The sequence below is a fragment of the Strix uralensis genome, chromosome 12, assembly GCF_047716275.1.
Source record: "Strix uralensis isolate ZFMK-TIS-50842 chromosome 12, bStrUra1, whole genome shotgun sequence".
Classification (NCBI taxonomy): Eukaryota; Metazoa; Chordata; class Aves; order Strigiformes; family Strigidae; genus Strix; species Strix uralensis.
The window spans coordinates 17876020-17892459 of NC_133983.1; the positions used below are offsets into that span (position 1 = coordinate 17876020).

The 16440-nt window shown below is 38.2% G+C and overlaps 1 protein-coding gene across 2 annotated transcripts in view; it reads right to left on the reverse strand.

Annotated features, from left to right (window-relative positions):
* The window catches only part of ADAMTS18 (ADAM metallopeptidase with thrombospondin type 1 motif 18), an 80126-nt gene that overhangs the window by 50687 nt on the left and 12999 nt on the right, over positions 1 to 16440 (reverse strand). Inside the window, exon 4 of one of the 2 annotated variants that reach the window (XM_074881851.1) lies at positions 340 to 622. In XM_074881851.1, coding sequence (XP_074737952.1) covers positions 340 to 622 — 283 coding nt within the window. Of the gene's footprint in view, positions 1 to 335; positions 623 to 16440 lie in introns of those variants that run through there. The other variant, XM_074881850.1, reaches the window with a different exon arrangement.

Sequence of the window (16440 nt, forward strand, 5' to 3'; positions counted from 1 at the left end):
TAATTAGTTATATATCCCCAAACTAACAAAGAGCAGTTCAGGGACTTCGACATCATTGCACAGAATTGCTTGCTGAAAACTATGTCAATGTCAAAAAATCAGGCAAGGGACCTTAGGTAGAGAATAACAAAACTAAACATTCTGATGGCTTAATAAAATGGATTATGACATCAATTTAAATTAATAATCAAGTTTCTCATGTCTATTTCACTTAAGAAATGTATAATTTAAAATTATTATGTCTCCATCACAAAGGTGACTGTGAATCACACCTCAGAATCACCACAGAGTCTCTAAGAGCCACTACCTCAAACAAGGAGAGAAAGTTTCCTTACATACATTTCTTGCGACGTCCACAAAAATGCTGCTTTTGAAACCTTCCATGGTGGTAACCATTCGCTTGAGCATGATACTTGTGGGAAGTGTGAATTCTGTGATGACCAAAAGAAAAGTATTTGGGATTGGACTCTACTGTGTAACGGTGCACCTTCTCTTCTGCAGTTCGTTTATATAATACGTGAGGATGGTGTCCAGCAGGTGATGTGTAGTTGTGCTCCTGTGCTAGCTGCTGAGGTAATGGAGATATAAGGAACTCAATCTTCTGTGTCCTTATCAAACCTGACTAAAAAAAGAAACAGCACCACAAATTAGAGAAAAGACTGTCAAGTTTCACAGCTCTTAAAGTGATCCCCCTTCAAAGTCTAGACAGATCGAAATGTGCTCCTTTAGATTAGATTTACTCAAGATATAATCTAGATGGTGTTCCCAAATAAAGTATGCATTGTTTCACTTTGGAGATGACCAGGTTTCGCATTTGGTAACATACAAAACAAGAATGTTGTGGGACTGGCAGCATAGCACCTTCACACAGTACCATGAATAATTTCATATGCAATATTAATCCATTCTTCACAGTATAGATTTGTTTGTGTACAGGATATATAGTCTTACATGAAAAGAAAATGCTTTTCAAAAATGTAATTTCTAATAAATGCATAAAACAAAAACAGTAAAACAAAATATTTGAATTAAGATTCAGGTTTTTTTCAGAACAAGGTATTACCAGACAGGAATCCCAGACTTAAGGTTACTCTAAGTAGAAACATAAGCATATCACAGTACAGCAGCACAAAGTGATGAATGTTTTAGTACTATCTGAACATTTTAGTACTATCATTCAGTAATCAACTCACTGCAATTTAATCATCACAAAAGCAATTTAAAATTTATGCCCTCCTACAAGAGAAAACTGATCAGTGAAAGCAAGTTCTGATTGTTTTCCTTCTTGGATCCCTGAAAGACAGAAGTAAGTATGGGAAAACTACACTGTAGTTTTCACATAGTATCTGTGCATAAAACTGCACATGTGATGAAGTGTTTCCAGGATCAGGGCCAGGGAAATGTGGGTGGCACTGAGGAAGTATTTCCATGCAGCTCATTAATCAGTTATGATTTTATTTCATTTCTTGGTTTTGTAAAACATGTTGTAATAAACACTCCTTTTTACCGAGTCAAAAACCAAGAAGAAGTTTCATCAGGTAATTCTATTACATTATATACGTAATACTAGATACAGATTTTTGTTTTGGATCAGTAAGGTTCTACCATGTGCCAACACCCTCCTGCCAAAATTGACATCCCACGAGGACCACATATCTCTTATGCTTCAGAAAAATATGTGCAGACAAACAAATGTCAATTGCAAACCATCTTGCCCAACATCTTAAGTCATCCCAGATCATGATTCCACCTCCTTCCTCAAAAAGTATTCTTTGAAAATGCAGATATTAGACATGTATCACCTATTCCCTTCTGAAATAGATGCTTTTCTTTAGCCTAACCTCCTAAGACCAGAATGCCAAGGTTATCAGGAGAGTAGTTTGAATGCCTAATGTAAGCATTATATTTCTTATGGATTTGTGGGATTATCTGCGCTTTCAGAACTGTTTCCTGTGAGGAAAACTCAACAAAATGAAAAGCAACTGAAAATAGAAAGTTACATATGAAAACTTCACAGCTTTAATTGTTTACTAAGCTAATGCTAAAATTGACTTTAAGTCTACTCCAGATGAAAAGATAAATCAGAGATATACAGATCCTCAACAGTCTATAGTCATACCCTATGCCCTTTTCATTGAAATTCACTTCTGTCTTTCCAAATCAAAGGTAGCTTTGCAGTACTCCCCAGTATAAGCATTTTTCATGGGGGCCTAATAATAGTGCTCATAAAATCATACTGTGATCTTAATTTTGACAATAGAAGAGATTCCATATTATGAACTGGGAGGGTCTAATTGGCTCCTGAAAAACAATATGAAAACAAACATAGATGATATTCTGATTAACAATTTGCCCCCACTCCTTTCTTCAACATGAAGTCATAATTACATATCTCAATCTATATCTACTTAACATTCTAAATGAAGGTTAAAATTGCCTCTGTCAATAAGAGACAGGCTTTAAATAATTGACAAGAATTTAACTTGCCTGCTCACTGCAATAAGTTGGCATATTTCAAATGTCAGATCATATTTGGTCATGACAAACTACTTTCCTGTAGGGAAGAAGACTAATATTTTAATCCTCATGATGGGTGTCATCACGCAATTTAAAAGTGGTTCTGAGAGGCAATCTTTATCTTCTAGAGCACACTGATAATTGGGCACTGCTAAATGATTCATTTTTTTTCATCTGGAAAACAGAAATGTAGTGAATCTGGTTTTTATTTCCCCATTTTAAAGGTTTCCACATCTGAAATTATTCCTGTAGGATTCATTTTGTAAATGATTCAAACCATATGGAACAAAGGGTTTTCTGCATTTTCCTGTAAGAAACTGTCCCTGATGTACACCAAGTTTCAGCCCCAAATGTAATTTCTATATTTAACGTTATAAGGGTGGATTGAGAATTGGGGGGGGGGGCGGGGGGCAGGGGGAGACGACACACCAAACTGAATTCTGGGCCCTGTACTGCATGTATATTGCTGCACCTTTACATAGCCTATAGCTGACTGAGTACCTTACAAATGTATCCTTTTTTTTTTTTCTTTTTCCAGCAGAAATGACCCTAAATTTCAGTAAGACTTCTTTCCTTTGGGTTTTACATCAGACACATCCTCCAAATTGAAAAATGTTGTGTGAATGAAAGATACCTTCTTTTTGATAACATCTAGTTTTATGAAGTTGTCAAGAAGAAAGGGGAAGTGCCACAGAGCAGTCTGGACACTCATTCAATCACAGATCATTTTCCATTTCTTCCAGGTATGGGATGGTTTCAAGGATTCATTTTAAAATAATCTCTTTTGTAATTCCAAAGTAATGCTGAGAATGCTGACCTGGCTTCTGACAGAGATGCAGTCCTCTGGATCACTGCAAAGGGCACAATTGGGCAATAACTGTTAGATACTTTTTTTGTAGGTTCTTGAATTTTAGCCTTAGGTAAAGGAAAGTGGCCTATGGCTATGGTCATGCTGGCTGGAAAATATGCCAGCTGAGAAATGCCAGAGCACAGAGGCAGGATACTAGCACAAAATCATCTTTTCTAGCTTTAGACTGCCAAGGAATTCCAGTTTCTTGAAGGCCAGATTTTGGCTAGTCTGTGCTCCTGAGCAGTGGAAGTGTTGAAAAAAAACCTGTTTCTGGGAATTTTTTCTACAAATACATGAAACATCTCTCTAATTGTGAGTTAGATACAATATGTTTATCCAGCTCAAATACTTCAGTAGATGAACAAATACTGTCAAAACTGTCATGAAAATTTATGCATTAGGTTTCCTATTGCCAGCATAGCTTTAAGTCTACATGCGATTTTCCTTGAATCAGAACTCAGTGATATCTTTCCATTAATTTTGATGGGTTTGGGACCCAACAAGGAGAGGGTCAGATAGGTCAAAACTTCATTTTTATTTCAGATTCTCTGCAATTATAACACCATGAGAAGAAGCAGGATGACAAAATCTAACATTCTTACTAAGTCTAGACAACACAGCATGAAAAAGACCAGGGACTCCTGTCTATTCCCTCTCTCTCCCACTGTGGCTATCACTAATAATAGCAGTAATTGTGAGAACATGGTGGGAAGGAAAACCCAAGAGATTGCTCAGTTGGAATTCACTGTTCTCTTGTTCTTCCCTCACAACACATAGTTGCTATCCTTCTGTAAGGGATATTCTGTGCCATTGGAAAGTAAACAAAAAGACATACGTTGATCTATGGGGTTAGCAAATAATTCTGAATCAATAAATTAGAGGAACTTGCAGTTTGTTTGAAGGAAAGTTGAGAAGAGATGAGAAGGCAGCATTCCTCCCACTTGTTATTTGTTATGAAATGTTTGCTTAGCTCTGGGCTAAAGGAATTTTCAGATCCAATACATCTTTGTGAAATTCCTCAGTATCAGGGTGTTATCACCAAGGTAAGGCACTTGTTCTGTTTTCTCAGTGTGTTTTAAAAGGAGGAAGAATCTCAAAATGAAATTTGGACAAGGGAAATGATAATAAAATACCTACTTCGAGATTTTTTTTAATTGAAGTTAGATTATAAACTGAAAAATAAGGAGAATTTTCTAAACCACTGAAAGTTCATCTTAGCTATACAAAATCAGGTAAATCTTCCATTGATTTTAGACCCACATGAAATGGTTTTGAGAGTCACACGCTAACATATCTGTTTCGAACAGGTCTCACTGACCTCTTACTGGAATAGCACAGAGGTTGCTTCCATTTGTCTCCCCGTATTCTTAGACGCTGAGTGAAGCCTTTGGCAGCTTACCAGCCTGTAAACCTGATTCATTTTGAGGTTTCAGCATCTTCAGAAAACAGACCCTCCATAAAAATCACAGCAGTGACAGTGACTGAAGGATTTTCAGAACTTATATTTCTTGCTTATAATTTAACAAAGCTAAGTTCTGAGATAGTAGACAAACCCTTGCCTGATGACTGTGGGTTCTCTGTTTGCATACAAGGCATTTTCGTTACATGCTAATTAAATTAAAGGCAGCAGCTTGGCCATATGCATATTAAAGTTACAGGATTTTCATAAACCAGATGCAAATAATGAGGTAAGAAGCATAATGAAATGAAACTGAGAATTAAAACATATGAATAAATTAACTGCAATGTCTCTGCTAAACATAACTACTTAATACCGACTGACACAAAGTTAAATTACAGTTTGCATGAAGACAGGAATATCTCAACTAAATAAAGTGCTAAGAAGTTTGCATGCACTGTCTAAGGAATGCTACTTATATCCCGAATGCTTTATTCAGTGTTATGTGTATATACATAACATTAGGTGTTAAAAAACCACTGTGTCTTAACTGAGAGCAGCTAAAACAATGGCCAACGAAATCAATGAAGTCTATACCATTAGATGGGTGTGCGTGTACTCAAGATGAAAAATCTCTCAAAAGGAAGAGTTAAATGTCATTTCACACCCATTAAATAGTTCCAGATATTCAGGCAAAGTTTTAAAAGACTTGACAAAAGGCCAACTGAAATCGGCATAAAGCTTTCCACAGACTTGAGTGGACATTGATCCAAGACTTCTGTTGTGTTATTTCCCAACTGTCCAGCTCCTAAAAAACACAAATCATTGATTCAAACACATCTTAACAAGAGTTACAGCACGTAAAGTACAGAGACAAAAAGTAGTCTTTAGTTCAACTTAAACCAAATAAAAACACAAATTAAGAACTTCCTTGAAATATAAAGAATAAGAACAGATGACCTAGGAACTATGGTTGCTGGTTATTTAAAATTATCTGAGGTCAAAGATGCCTATATAGCTAGTATTCACACCACAATATTGTTGGGACTATCTCATGTCACAGCATATTGGAGCCTTTTCTCATTCACTTTGCAGTGAAAACTCATTAAATGATCTTAGCTACGGTTCATTTTGATCAAACTCCTATTTTCTGTCCTGATGCTCTGCAAAGTCTCTGGCACTTTGGCACCACAAAGGAAACACAAAAGACCTATCTCTGCCACCAAAGAATTCCCCTGTTGCAGGAGAAACTCTCCTAGCTCAGACATCCCACCTGCGGGTTTTGTCTGCCAGAGCATTTCCCATACTGGAATAATGAGCATCTTAGAAGCAGAAAGGGTACAATCGAGATCCAGAGAAGATAAAGCTATTCACACAACTTAGAGCCATCTGACAACAGCCAGAAGTTGCCTTTGGGCCCAGACTGGCCTCTAGAATCGGGCAGATGTCAATTTTCAAATATCAAGATACTGCATCATGTGAAGAAGGAGGGAGAGGTCTCCCCATAACTCCTGTACCTCTGCTCAGATTCCACCACAGAATGATGGGAGACCATCATTACAAAACCTTCCCTCAGGTTTTATAAGCAGATAATGATAGTCCCTTCACAAAGTACAGAAATGATCTTCATGTTTGTGATCAACCCTCCATTCCTTCTGCATGTGCTCCAAGGCAGCTGATGGCAAGCCAGCTCAAACTAGAAGCAATGTAGCTGCTAAAAGACTGGGTTATTAGCTCAAGCACTGCATATATATGTGTCTACATGATATTTTATAACATCTAGTTCATCGCCAGCAGCTTGGAGAACAGTGACTGATTTCAGCTCTGTTTCAAATGAATACTCAGAGAATGGCAGAAGATGGCAGTCCCCTGCACAGATACCAGCAGCCTGACACAAAATCCTGTCAAGACGGTAGGCAAAGTGCCAGCTGTTTAGAATGGCTTTTGGGTCAAGCCTTGAAAATGGGGTAAAGATATAGTTTTCTCTCACATGCCAAGGAATCCCAGGAAGAATAAAGTCCTGTTAAGTTTGGCAACATTCATCTTATGGATTCCTCTTTCCTCCAAAGCAAGGATATTCAACCAATACCAGTAAAAGGCTGTTCAAAGCAATCCTGCATCATATAAGCAGTCTAAATAAATTATTGTTTCTTTAGAGAATGTGTAATGAAGTAGACTCACCTCTTGGGATGGGTTAAGTTGGTAGTCTGAAAAATATGCAAGACTATAACCTTACTACAGTCATAAGCAAAACTACTTCCAAGAATTATAGCCAGCAGTATAGTACAGCCTGACCTCGAATTGTAGATACCTGATATCACTAACTGACTTTGAGAGATGGGTTATTGAGCACCTCTCAGGTTGGGGTCAAAATGTCAATGCTCTGGAAAATATAATCAAAATGAGCAAATTAAGATGTGAAATTAGGTAGAAAAAATTACAAACAGCATATCTGGCAAAGCAGAAAGAAGGAGCCGAATTGCATAAAGTGTTGCTGAGGTGAAAGATATCTTTACTCTCGGGAAGCATCATGAGCAAACAGCCAAACCACTGGCAGTAAATCATGGTAATTAAAGAAGTTCATTCCCTCTCTGCTATGACCTACAGCCCCTTTTCTGGGTGGTAACTGCAAAGGGGACAGCAGCAGCTAACAGAGCTGAGTGTATTTTGCCTCCATATGCTCTTTCTGTCCCCCTCAGAAGGGCACTTCACACAGATGTGCCCATGTTACTGAAGCACTGGGTAAATTAAGCAAACTTCTGAGACATTACAGGGACACGATCCATGATTCTCCAACAAAAAGTGAAAAGTCTGGACCCTAAATCCATACACAGGTTGTTAAATAAATGACTGACTTTTAAAGAGTGTTAAGTTCCCATTGAGCTGAACATTGTCTCTGCAAGCATTTCCAGAGCGCATTTATACCAATTTGGGAAAGAAAATGTTCTGGGAAACTAGTGAGAATGGACTCTCATGAGGTTTCCAATAATACACATGTATTATTGAAGTCAGAAATCCCACGAGTAAAACTCAGAGCATGTTCATTTTTGATTCTATCCCAAACCAGGCAGCACAAAGGCATGCGAACACACCAAATGAAAGAGAGAATTTAAGTTAACTAAACTTTTCCCTAGCTTTTATGTTTGCCAAACAAATTCACCCATCCTTCAAAAAAGCATCAAGTCTGTACATGGGCAGTTACTGACAACTAGCCTGGAGTCAGGGAAGTACAAATGTAATGTTTTATTGGACTGGGTCCTTGGCTGATAAGAATAACCTTAGCAGACCTTTACTGATTTTCACCAGATTGGAATATCTGGCTCTGTACCACAGCAAATGTTTAGGTTAAGTTAATGGCCTTTATACACACTAAAATATTTTTATCATGAAAGAAGCATTAGAATCACTCGTTGCCTATTCTGATTTGAGAATTGTACAGCAAATTACATTTTTCTTTATATTTCAAGTGACTCACAAAAATAACTCAGTTTATTCTGTTTTCTAACATAATATAGATTTCTTGCAAATGTAAAATGTTAAGAACTCGTTAAGAATACAGCATTTTATTATCTGAGGATCTGACAGAAAGAGAGTATGATATTTAAATTTCCAGTCTGAGTCAGTCATGAAAGACTACTCTGTTTGGTTGCTCAAAAGAAGCGCTATGCAGAACATTCAGCAATTATTAAAACAAGGTAACAAAATTGCATGTCTTTAATTATTCCTATATGAACAAAGACAGCGTTATCTCTGAATAGTTTCTTTGTATTTCTGCAGTTGACTGAACTTGTTTAAAACATCTTTATGCAACCCTCTGTCAACATATGGCAAATAAGGAAATATTCTTATTTGTTCCTCCACTTAAGGTAATTGAACCAGTCACATTGGTATTTAAATGTATTAAATTGGTGTTTATTGCAGGGTAATGAGATATTCTAGAACTAACACAAATTTGATTGCTTTGCCACAGATTAAATACTTGCTTGTCAGTACGTGAGCTCACTCATTTCTCATGTTTTTGGGTTTTTTTTAAAAAAACAGAAGTAGACATGATAAATGAACAGAAGAAAAATACTAATGTAAACTACAGCATTATGACACTAACTATACACTAACAATATTTAAGTGCCAAAGGTTTACCAAGTTGCATTTGAGATCACTTCATTAATGATTCCATCAGTATGGCTCTCTGGCTTGCTATAATGGTTCTGGAAAGCAATTAGCTAAAACCAACAGCTCAAATTTAGGCTTGGTAGCTGTACAAGCACTTGGGTATGGCCTGTTTAAGCAAATCCCTGCAACTGTAAGATAAAATCTAGATATTTTATTAGTTATGACAGTTCTGAAATCCATCACAAAGCAAACAGGAAACAGCGGGGTTGTTTTATGAACACATTTATGCTTCACTTTTCCTAAGAAGGGGCAGCCCACTATTTGTCATGTGCTGTCTTAGAGCTGATCAGTTACTTACGGCACATCAAGAATGGCAGAACAACTGACTTCAGAAGGTAGTTTAGTTAGTCCTCTAATCTAGCATCCCATATAACTGAGCGCACATTTTAAGAGAACCTTTAAAGCGTGAGAGGAGGTGTACCTTTTGGAAAATTTGAGGCGTAGCAAACGCAGCCCTCTCTGTCCTCTCATTCTGTGTAACAGCACAAAATAAAAGCACCACTTATGTTCCTCTTAAATCTCTGAAATGCAACTTCAAGATGCCTAGATCTTTAACAGACCTTTGGACAGGGCATAATTTCACCCCAAGGTTGGTTTGCTATGAATTATTCATGCTGCTTGAAGGATTAGGTGCAATGAAAATGTTCTGGCAAGCTTCTCCTCCTCCTTTGTGTACAGCTAATCGATTTTATGTGGATGGAATTCAGAGGTAATAATATTTTGGGGAAAGTACATGCCTTCTTAATGAATCTTCTGTTCCTATAGTTGTGATAAAGGCAAAACCAGTAAGATTAGGGCATAGTGACACAGAAAATGAACAGCTTAAACAAAAGAACTAATGATAGATAACTAAAATCAGTACTTGGAAATTCTTTTCCATGGGTACTTAGCATTAACAGATGCTTGCTTGAGTGTTTCTGATCAGGAACATTCCTCCTATCAGACATGCAATCCTAAACATTAAAAGTCATGTATCAGGCCTTGCAGGAAACAACACTATAAATTATGAGATTTTTTAAAAATAATGCTGAAGGGCTTTGGTGTTTTATTTTCTTTCTGATTTCTTGAACCATTTTCAACTGAGTTTTTAAGAGGTTTTTTTACCCTTTAGGATCACGTATATTAGAATCAAAGTTGGGGTTTTTTTTAGTGAAAATGCAGCTTTTCCTGTGATGATGGGACTTTGGCAGCTCGGCTGTTCAGAACAACATTTCATATTATGAGTGAGAGTGGCAGACAAGCCTGAAAGACTCCCTCTCCCTTACAAGATACCCTGTTGAAGTTGCAGCCAATAGACACTTATCCAATGCACTTGGACACCACACAGAGCTAGCTGATGGTAGACCCTTCACTCTGTTCAGAGGTCTTGGCTTCAGAATGACTTACGCTGACTGCATCAAAGTCCCAAAGCAAATGCTCTAGACAGTGGCAGTTTACTACCCATACCCACTTTTCCCCAGTGAAGATCCTCCAGATAAAAGCTTCAGCCTGGCAGAGCTGATGCAAATGAATTTGAGGGGGCAGAAGATCTGAGCCTGTCTGACCTGGGATAATTTGCATTCAAACAAAATAAATCCAGCGCAATTCCCATAGCAATTTTACTTTGCTATGAATAGCTCAGGCAGCTCCAATAACGAGGAGCTCGAGTTACATCTGATTGCCAGCTGTATTGCTTACTAAGAAGTTAGGTCAGTGGTTCCCAACCTTTTAATTTTCCTTGTTGGAGTATACATTGCTATGGATTAGTTACATGAGAGAGTGGTCACAAGGAACTCTGTAGGGAGCAAAGTATCAGCTTTGCTGATATTCCACATACACAGACATATACATATGTTGAAATATCTATGTGGGAAGGAGAAAGGGAGGGGAACAAAAGAGCTTAGGCCATTAAGGGAATGGAAAACAAGAAGCAAAGATGGCCCAAGAGTGAGAATGTCAGGCTGGCGCCTGGGTTATCTGGATTAAACTCCCAGTTCTCCAGCAATTCAGCTTCTCTGTTCCTTATTTCTCAGTTTTATAGGCAGGATTTTGTAATCAACCCAGTAAATGCTCAAGAGAGACTTGTGAAGGTCTCTAAACATTTGACCCCAGTTGGGTTGTTCTATTAAAACGCCTCCATCTTCCTCACTGTCAACTGCAGCCCCAGCCTTCAGGATGTCACTCAGTAGCTTGAGCTGTGATCCAGTGACCAGTTCCACTAAGCACAGAGGTCACAGCATAGCTAGGTATGTGCCACCTAGCAGGGCTCCACACTGACAAGTGCCCTGTTCATTCCTCAAACACGTGTCTGCCCACAATCTGTCCCTCAGCACATCCCTGGATGGGTTTCTGCCATGTTACTCCCCTCACAGGAACAATGTTACATGGTATGTGACCCAGCAATATGCAGTCACATTCACTGGAGTCTGAGAAGGTTGATAGGTTTGCTCATAACTAGGAATTCCCTTGCTATAATGCTTTCTATTTTTCACATGCCTATAGAGAAAGTGTAATTACTTAGCATCACTGTGAAAGGAGGAGCAGGAAAGAACAAATTTCATCTTCTCTTTTGGTGTAATCACCTCTTTGAAACATGACAGCAGCCTAGGTGAATAATTTTTTTTTTCCCAAGAAACGGCAAATCAGTAAAACCTTGAATGCGATTCATACTGTTAAACCTGAAATACAGGTCAGCATCATCCCAAAGATACACTGAGATAAAATAAGACCTCATCATTTTCTGTTTTTCACAACATTAAGAAACCTGTACAATGGCAACTCCATGTAACATTTAGATAACCATGCAAACCATACAAATATCCTTAGCATCCAGATCTTAGTTTACAATGGGCATCTGAGTAAGAAGTTATTTGCTAAGATAAATGTAGCAATTTACATCTATATTCCACGTCATGAAAAAGACTCATATTTGTAGGCACCATTTACAGCCGTGAAACCTGCCTTCACAATATTATATTGCCAAGTATAGCATGGGTCCAAAGATGCTTTGTTTTCCTACTTATAGCCAATTAGCAGTGCTCAGATTTACTGCACTATTCCTTGTCCTGCTTTAAAACTGTGTACACTCATTCACACTCCTCTCTCCCACAAATTAGCCTGTGTTTCTATTTTAAGGGAATGATGCACAAAGGTGAGCATATTGTAACTGCTCTACTAGTGTAACTGTACTGAAATTAAAAGCAAGAAACCTGGGTGGATTTGTCCCAGACTAGAAAAGCTTTTAATACTATTATAAATGAAAGTTTGATGAGAAATAATTTTCAGTACAATTTTCTAACTACAGAAGTGTCTATAGTAGAAATAATTGATGACATGCAAAAACTGTCACAAAGAGGTCCTGGTTTGGTATGAAACAAAACATAACTGTCTTAAAATGGAAACAGTAATACTACCTTAATATTGGTCCAGATTTTCAGCATAAAGTGAGATAAATCCATTCTTCAACCCCGTACATCAATTTACGTCTCCTGACATCCCATCTATTGACAGGGTCAAAGTACAACATACAAGTCTAAATCAGTATTTGGAGTGTTAACACAACAGCTTCCACATATTCAGATCCATGTTTGACTTGTACTTACTGAATAGGCCTGCAGAACTAAACTGGTCATGAAAGGTTACACTGATTTTACTATAAGCAGACTTCAGTATAAGCCTGTGAATTATGTGTCTGTTTAGCAGGGATGAGTCTTAAGAAAAGTATGAAAGATGGTGTGGGAGCATTTACTTATGTCTTTTTATTAAAGAAATCAGTTCTATTATGCACCTCTGAGAATCAGAAATGAGAACAGAGGACAAAGAAGCAGCTGAGGAGAGGACATAAAGGTTCCCATTTCTACAGAGTCCCACAGAAACTGATCCAAGAAGGGAGGGCTTTGATTCCTGTGTCAGCAAGCACCATTCGCTATGATTTTCAAGCAAGTGAATAGCATTTCTTCATGAAAGCATTTCTACAGTAGCGTGTTTTCAGCACACTACCTTACATATCAGGATCTCAAAATAGTCTATGGAGCACCAAAGAACTAAGTAACCCTGTGATAATCATGGAGATCTCAGGAAATAGGAAAGATAAAGCGGCAAGAGGAAGATTGTACCTGAAAGCAACTTTTTCTTCTACGAGATATTCTTTGTAATAAACTGGTCTAAGAAACCTAGAAATCTATTGCCACAGATGTTGCCACTATGTTGAACACTGTATGCCTTCTAATTGAAATAAAAATGCAGTAAAGTCAAGTGAGATACAATTATATGGAATTTGCTGACAGCTCAGCATGCTGCAAAGTTATAAAAGGATGGGTAAAAAAAAAAAAAAATAAAATCAGCAGAAGATTTAGGAGGCAAAATTTCCTAAGCAGCCTGACCTTCTTTCGGCAATGAATCTACTGAACAGTAGGTTAAGCAAAGGTCAGGTTAAACATAGGTTAAGAAAAAAGCTCCAAGCTCCAAGAAAAGGAATGTGCTGTCAGGGTCACAGAGGGTCTGGGACATCAGGGGACTGTGTGAGTTACAGACACTTCAATCTCATATGTAGTTCCTAGTCCTAGGGCCTGAGTGTGCTCTCTGCTCCATCCTGACACCATGGAACACAAGACCTGAGTTTGCTCCATGCCACACTGCAGCCAGCAGCTGCTCTCTGTGGTCTCCAGGTGCAACTCAAGAGAAGTGCTGTACAGCTTAACTGCTGTTGTACCTTGGGCCCTTAGAAATCAGGATACACTTGGTGCACTGAGAAGTGCTGCATGAGTCAAATACTTAGTGCATCAAAGCACACCAGCTCCCATAAACAAGAGATAATTTGTCTACTTTCATAGGCAAGAATTACAAAAGTGAGCAGAAAAAGTGAAAAATGTGGTCCTTCCATTCTCTGAAGCTTCGTGTCGCTTGCACAGCCACTGATTTATCATTCTCAGATTCTAACTTCTCTGCTAGAGCCTGTCCTTAAGACCCTGTTCCTCACCTTAGTGTATCCCTGACTCGTCCCCAAACTAATCTGGCTGCTTAGTGGCCACTAAAGGAGCACTGCCTGCCAAAAGACTATCAGCATGAAGTAGTCAAGCCCTATTTGTGCCTACACATTTTCCTGCATAGGATTATATGTGCTTCCAGGAGTTGAAGTGCAATCCTGCCACTTAGTGTGAATTTGCCCAGCTTAATGTGTCATGACTAAAGATGTGACTGTTCATGCAATCCACCTGGATCATCAGTCATTTACTCCACCTTTTCTTCTTTCCAGGTGGTAACGTAAACAGAGGAAAAGCCAGAAGGACCTCTTGTTGTGAAACATTTCCTCTCTTCACAGCATGTTACACTATACACTCCTCCCACAGCGTAAAACCAGCAGTGTTAATGTGCTATGGAAGTAAATTAGTCACAAATAGCACCATAGGGAACTTAAATATTTTGAATGTATACCATATAATCAGGAAATGCCCACCCTCTTTATCTGTCAGGAACAAGGAAATTGAAAGCTTTGTAATTTTAAACTGCCCATCAGTTGCTATGAATCAATCAGACATCTTGCTGTGGAGAGCTAGCATGCACAAGAACACTGGTAAGATAAGAGAGGGTTTAAACTACACTCCCCATCCTGTTGGAATAGTTTCCGCCCAAGTTTCCACATTTGATCACCCCTCTCCAGGGCTTCTTTTTATAAACCTCCACTGAACTTGTTGAAAGGAATAGAGTAGGACACTAAACTTTCATATTTTTTCAAATTATTTATACTATTACTAATTCTGACAAATTTCACCAATCTGAAATATACTTGATTTTTTTAAGAGTAAATAAATTTTATAAGATAATTTACAGGCTTACAGTGACTTATTCCTTTAACATATATTAACATATAATGATAGAAGTCATGCAAGACTGATATACATCCTCTACATTATCATTTTTTGGAATACCCTACATCCATCCATTTACTACAAAAATCAGGAGACAAATCACATCAACCTTCTCTTTAAAATAAACATGAAGGTGTTGATTTAAATGTTAATTACTATTTTGCTAGCACGTAATATAGTTATTGAATGGCAGAAGAGATAACAGCTGTAAAGAGCATTGCCTTGTGCACCTTTATGGAAATACAGATATATTAATATTTCACAGACAATGGACACTGAGTTGCACTGTCCTTTATAAAATCAAGATTAAAGGATTGGCACTAATCCAGTGCATCAATATAGATATGTATGTATGTATATATAAATTTTTCTTCCTTTTTATCAGCAAGTAAAATGCAACAAGTGCGGTTCAGAGGCTAAGCTGTCATTAAGGGCATGTGGCATATCCATGGAGGTATTTTGGAACACATGGGCACCGTTCAGAGCAGGCTGATGGTGAGAAAACATAACCCCATGGGGAAGTGCTCCACATCTTCTATTAAACCTAACACAGAAGTAAGGCTGTGGAGGTAGAGCGACCTTTGCTATGCACAAATGCTAGTCTGCAGAAGACAGACCTTCATTCTGGGTGAATAACATTTCCTTCTGTTTTGTTTCTCACATTAGAGCATGTTCCTGACTTTCCCAAACTGTAATCTTTAAAATTATTAAATAAATCATGTGAACAGCCACAACAAAAAAAATATACTACTCCCTCAGCCCTCAAGCTATTTCCAACTGGTTTAGTGTTGTGGTATTATTCTGCACACCAGAAAGCTAGTTTTCAAGAAATACTTGGAAAATTACAACAAAAATAATCTTCTCATGGCACTATAACCCAAAAGCTGAGAATCTGTAAATAAAAGCGGGGCAATATTCATAGGCCAAGACCAAAGTCTGGCACATTTTTGTTTCCAGTTTCAACTGCCTATGATAATCTATCAGCCTCTCTTTCTGATTCGGCTTCTGGTCCAAATCGTCCTTTCATTGCTATTTCATCTGCCACACAGGCTGATGGAGAAAGCAAGGCTTTGTCACCATACCATTAGTCTGATGTCCAATGACACATGGTGCCAACTGTATGCTGTTCTGTCATGGCTCCCACCCTGTATTTGGTTCATGCATGGTCTTCATTAAGTGAGACCCACAGGACTTTGTGCCTCCGGCAGTTAAAATGACCACCCAGGACTCTGGTAAGCAGAGGAATCACAGGAATCAGAGGAATCAATTAACTATTTCTGTAACAGACTACATACTGTCCTCTCTGCAATTATTTGGCTCTCCTACCAAGAGCAGAAGATGAATGAGATCTTCTCTCTTACACGTGTTCCCAGGACAACAAATGATAATATCCTTGAACGTTTTTGTAGATCAAAAAATGTGCGGTCCATCTCCTGTCTAACAAGGGAAACAAGCCTCAAAAGCTACTTTTCTCTTTCACTGCCAATGTCAGACTTGACTTTATCAGGACTTGATTGGAATTAGGCCAAGTAACCTCTTTACATTCACTCTTGACTTCGTATTTTTTGGTGGCCATTGTGCTTCCTTTACTCCTTCACTGTCATAATACTCTGGCAGCATAGCAGAATGAACACAGTTGGCATTAGTGCACTGAA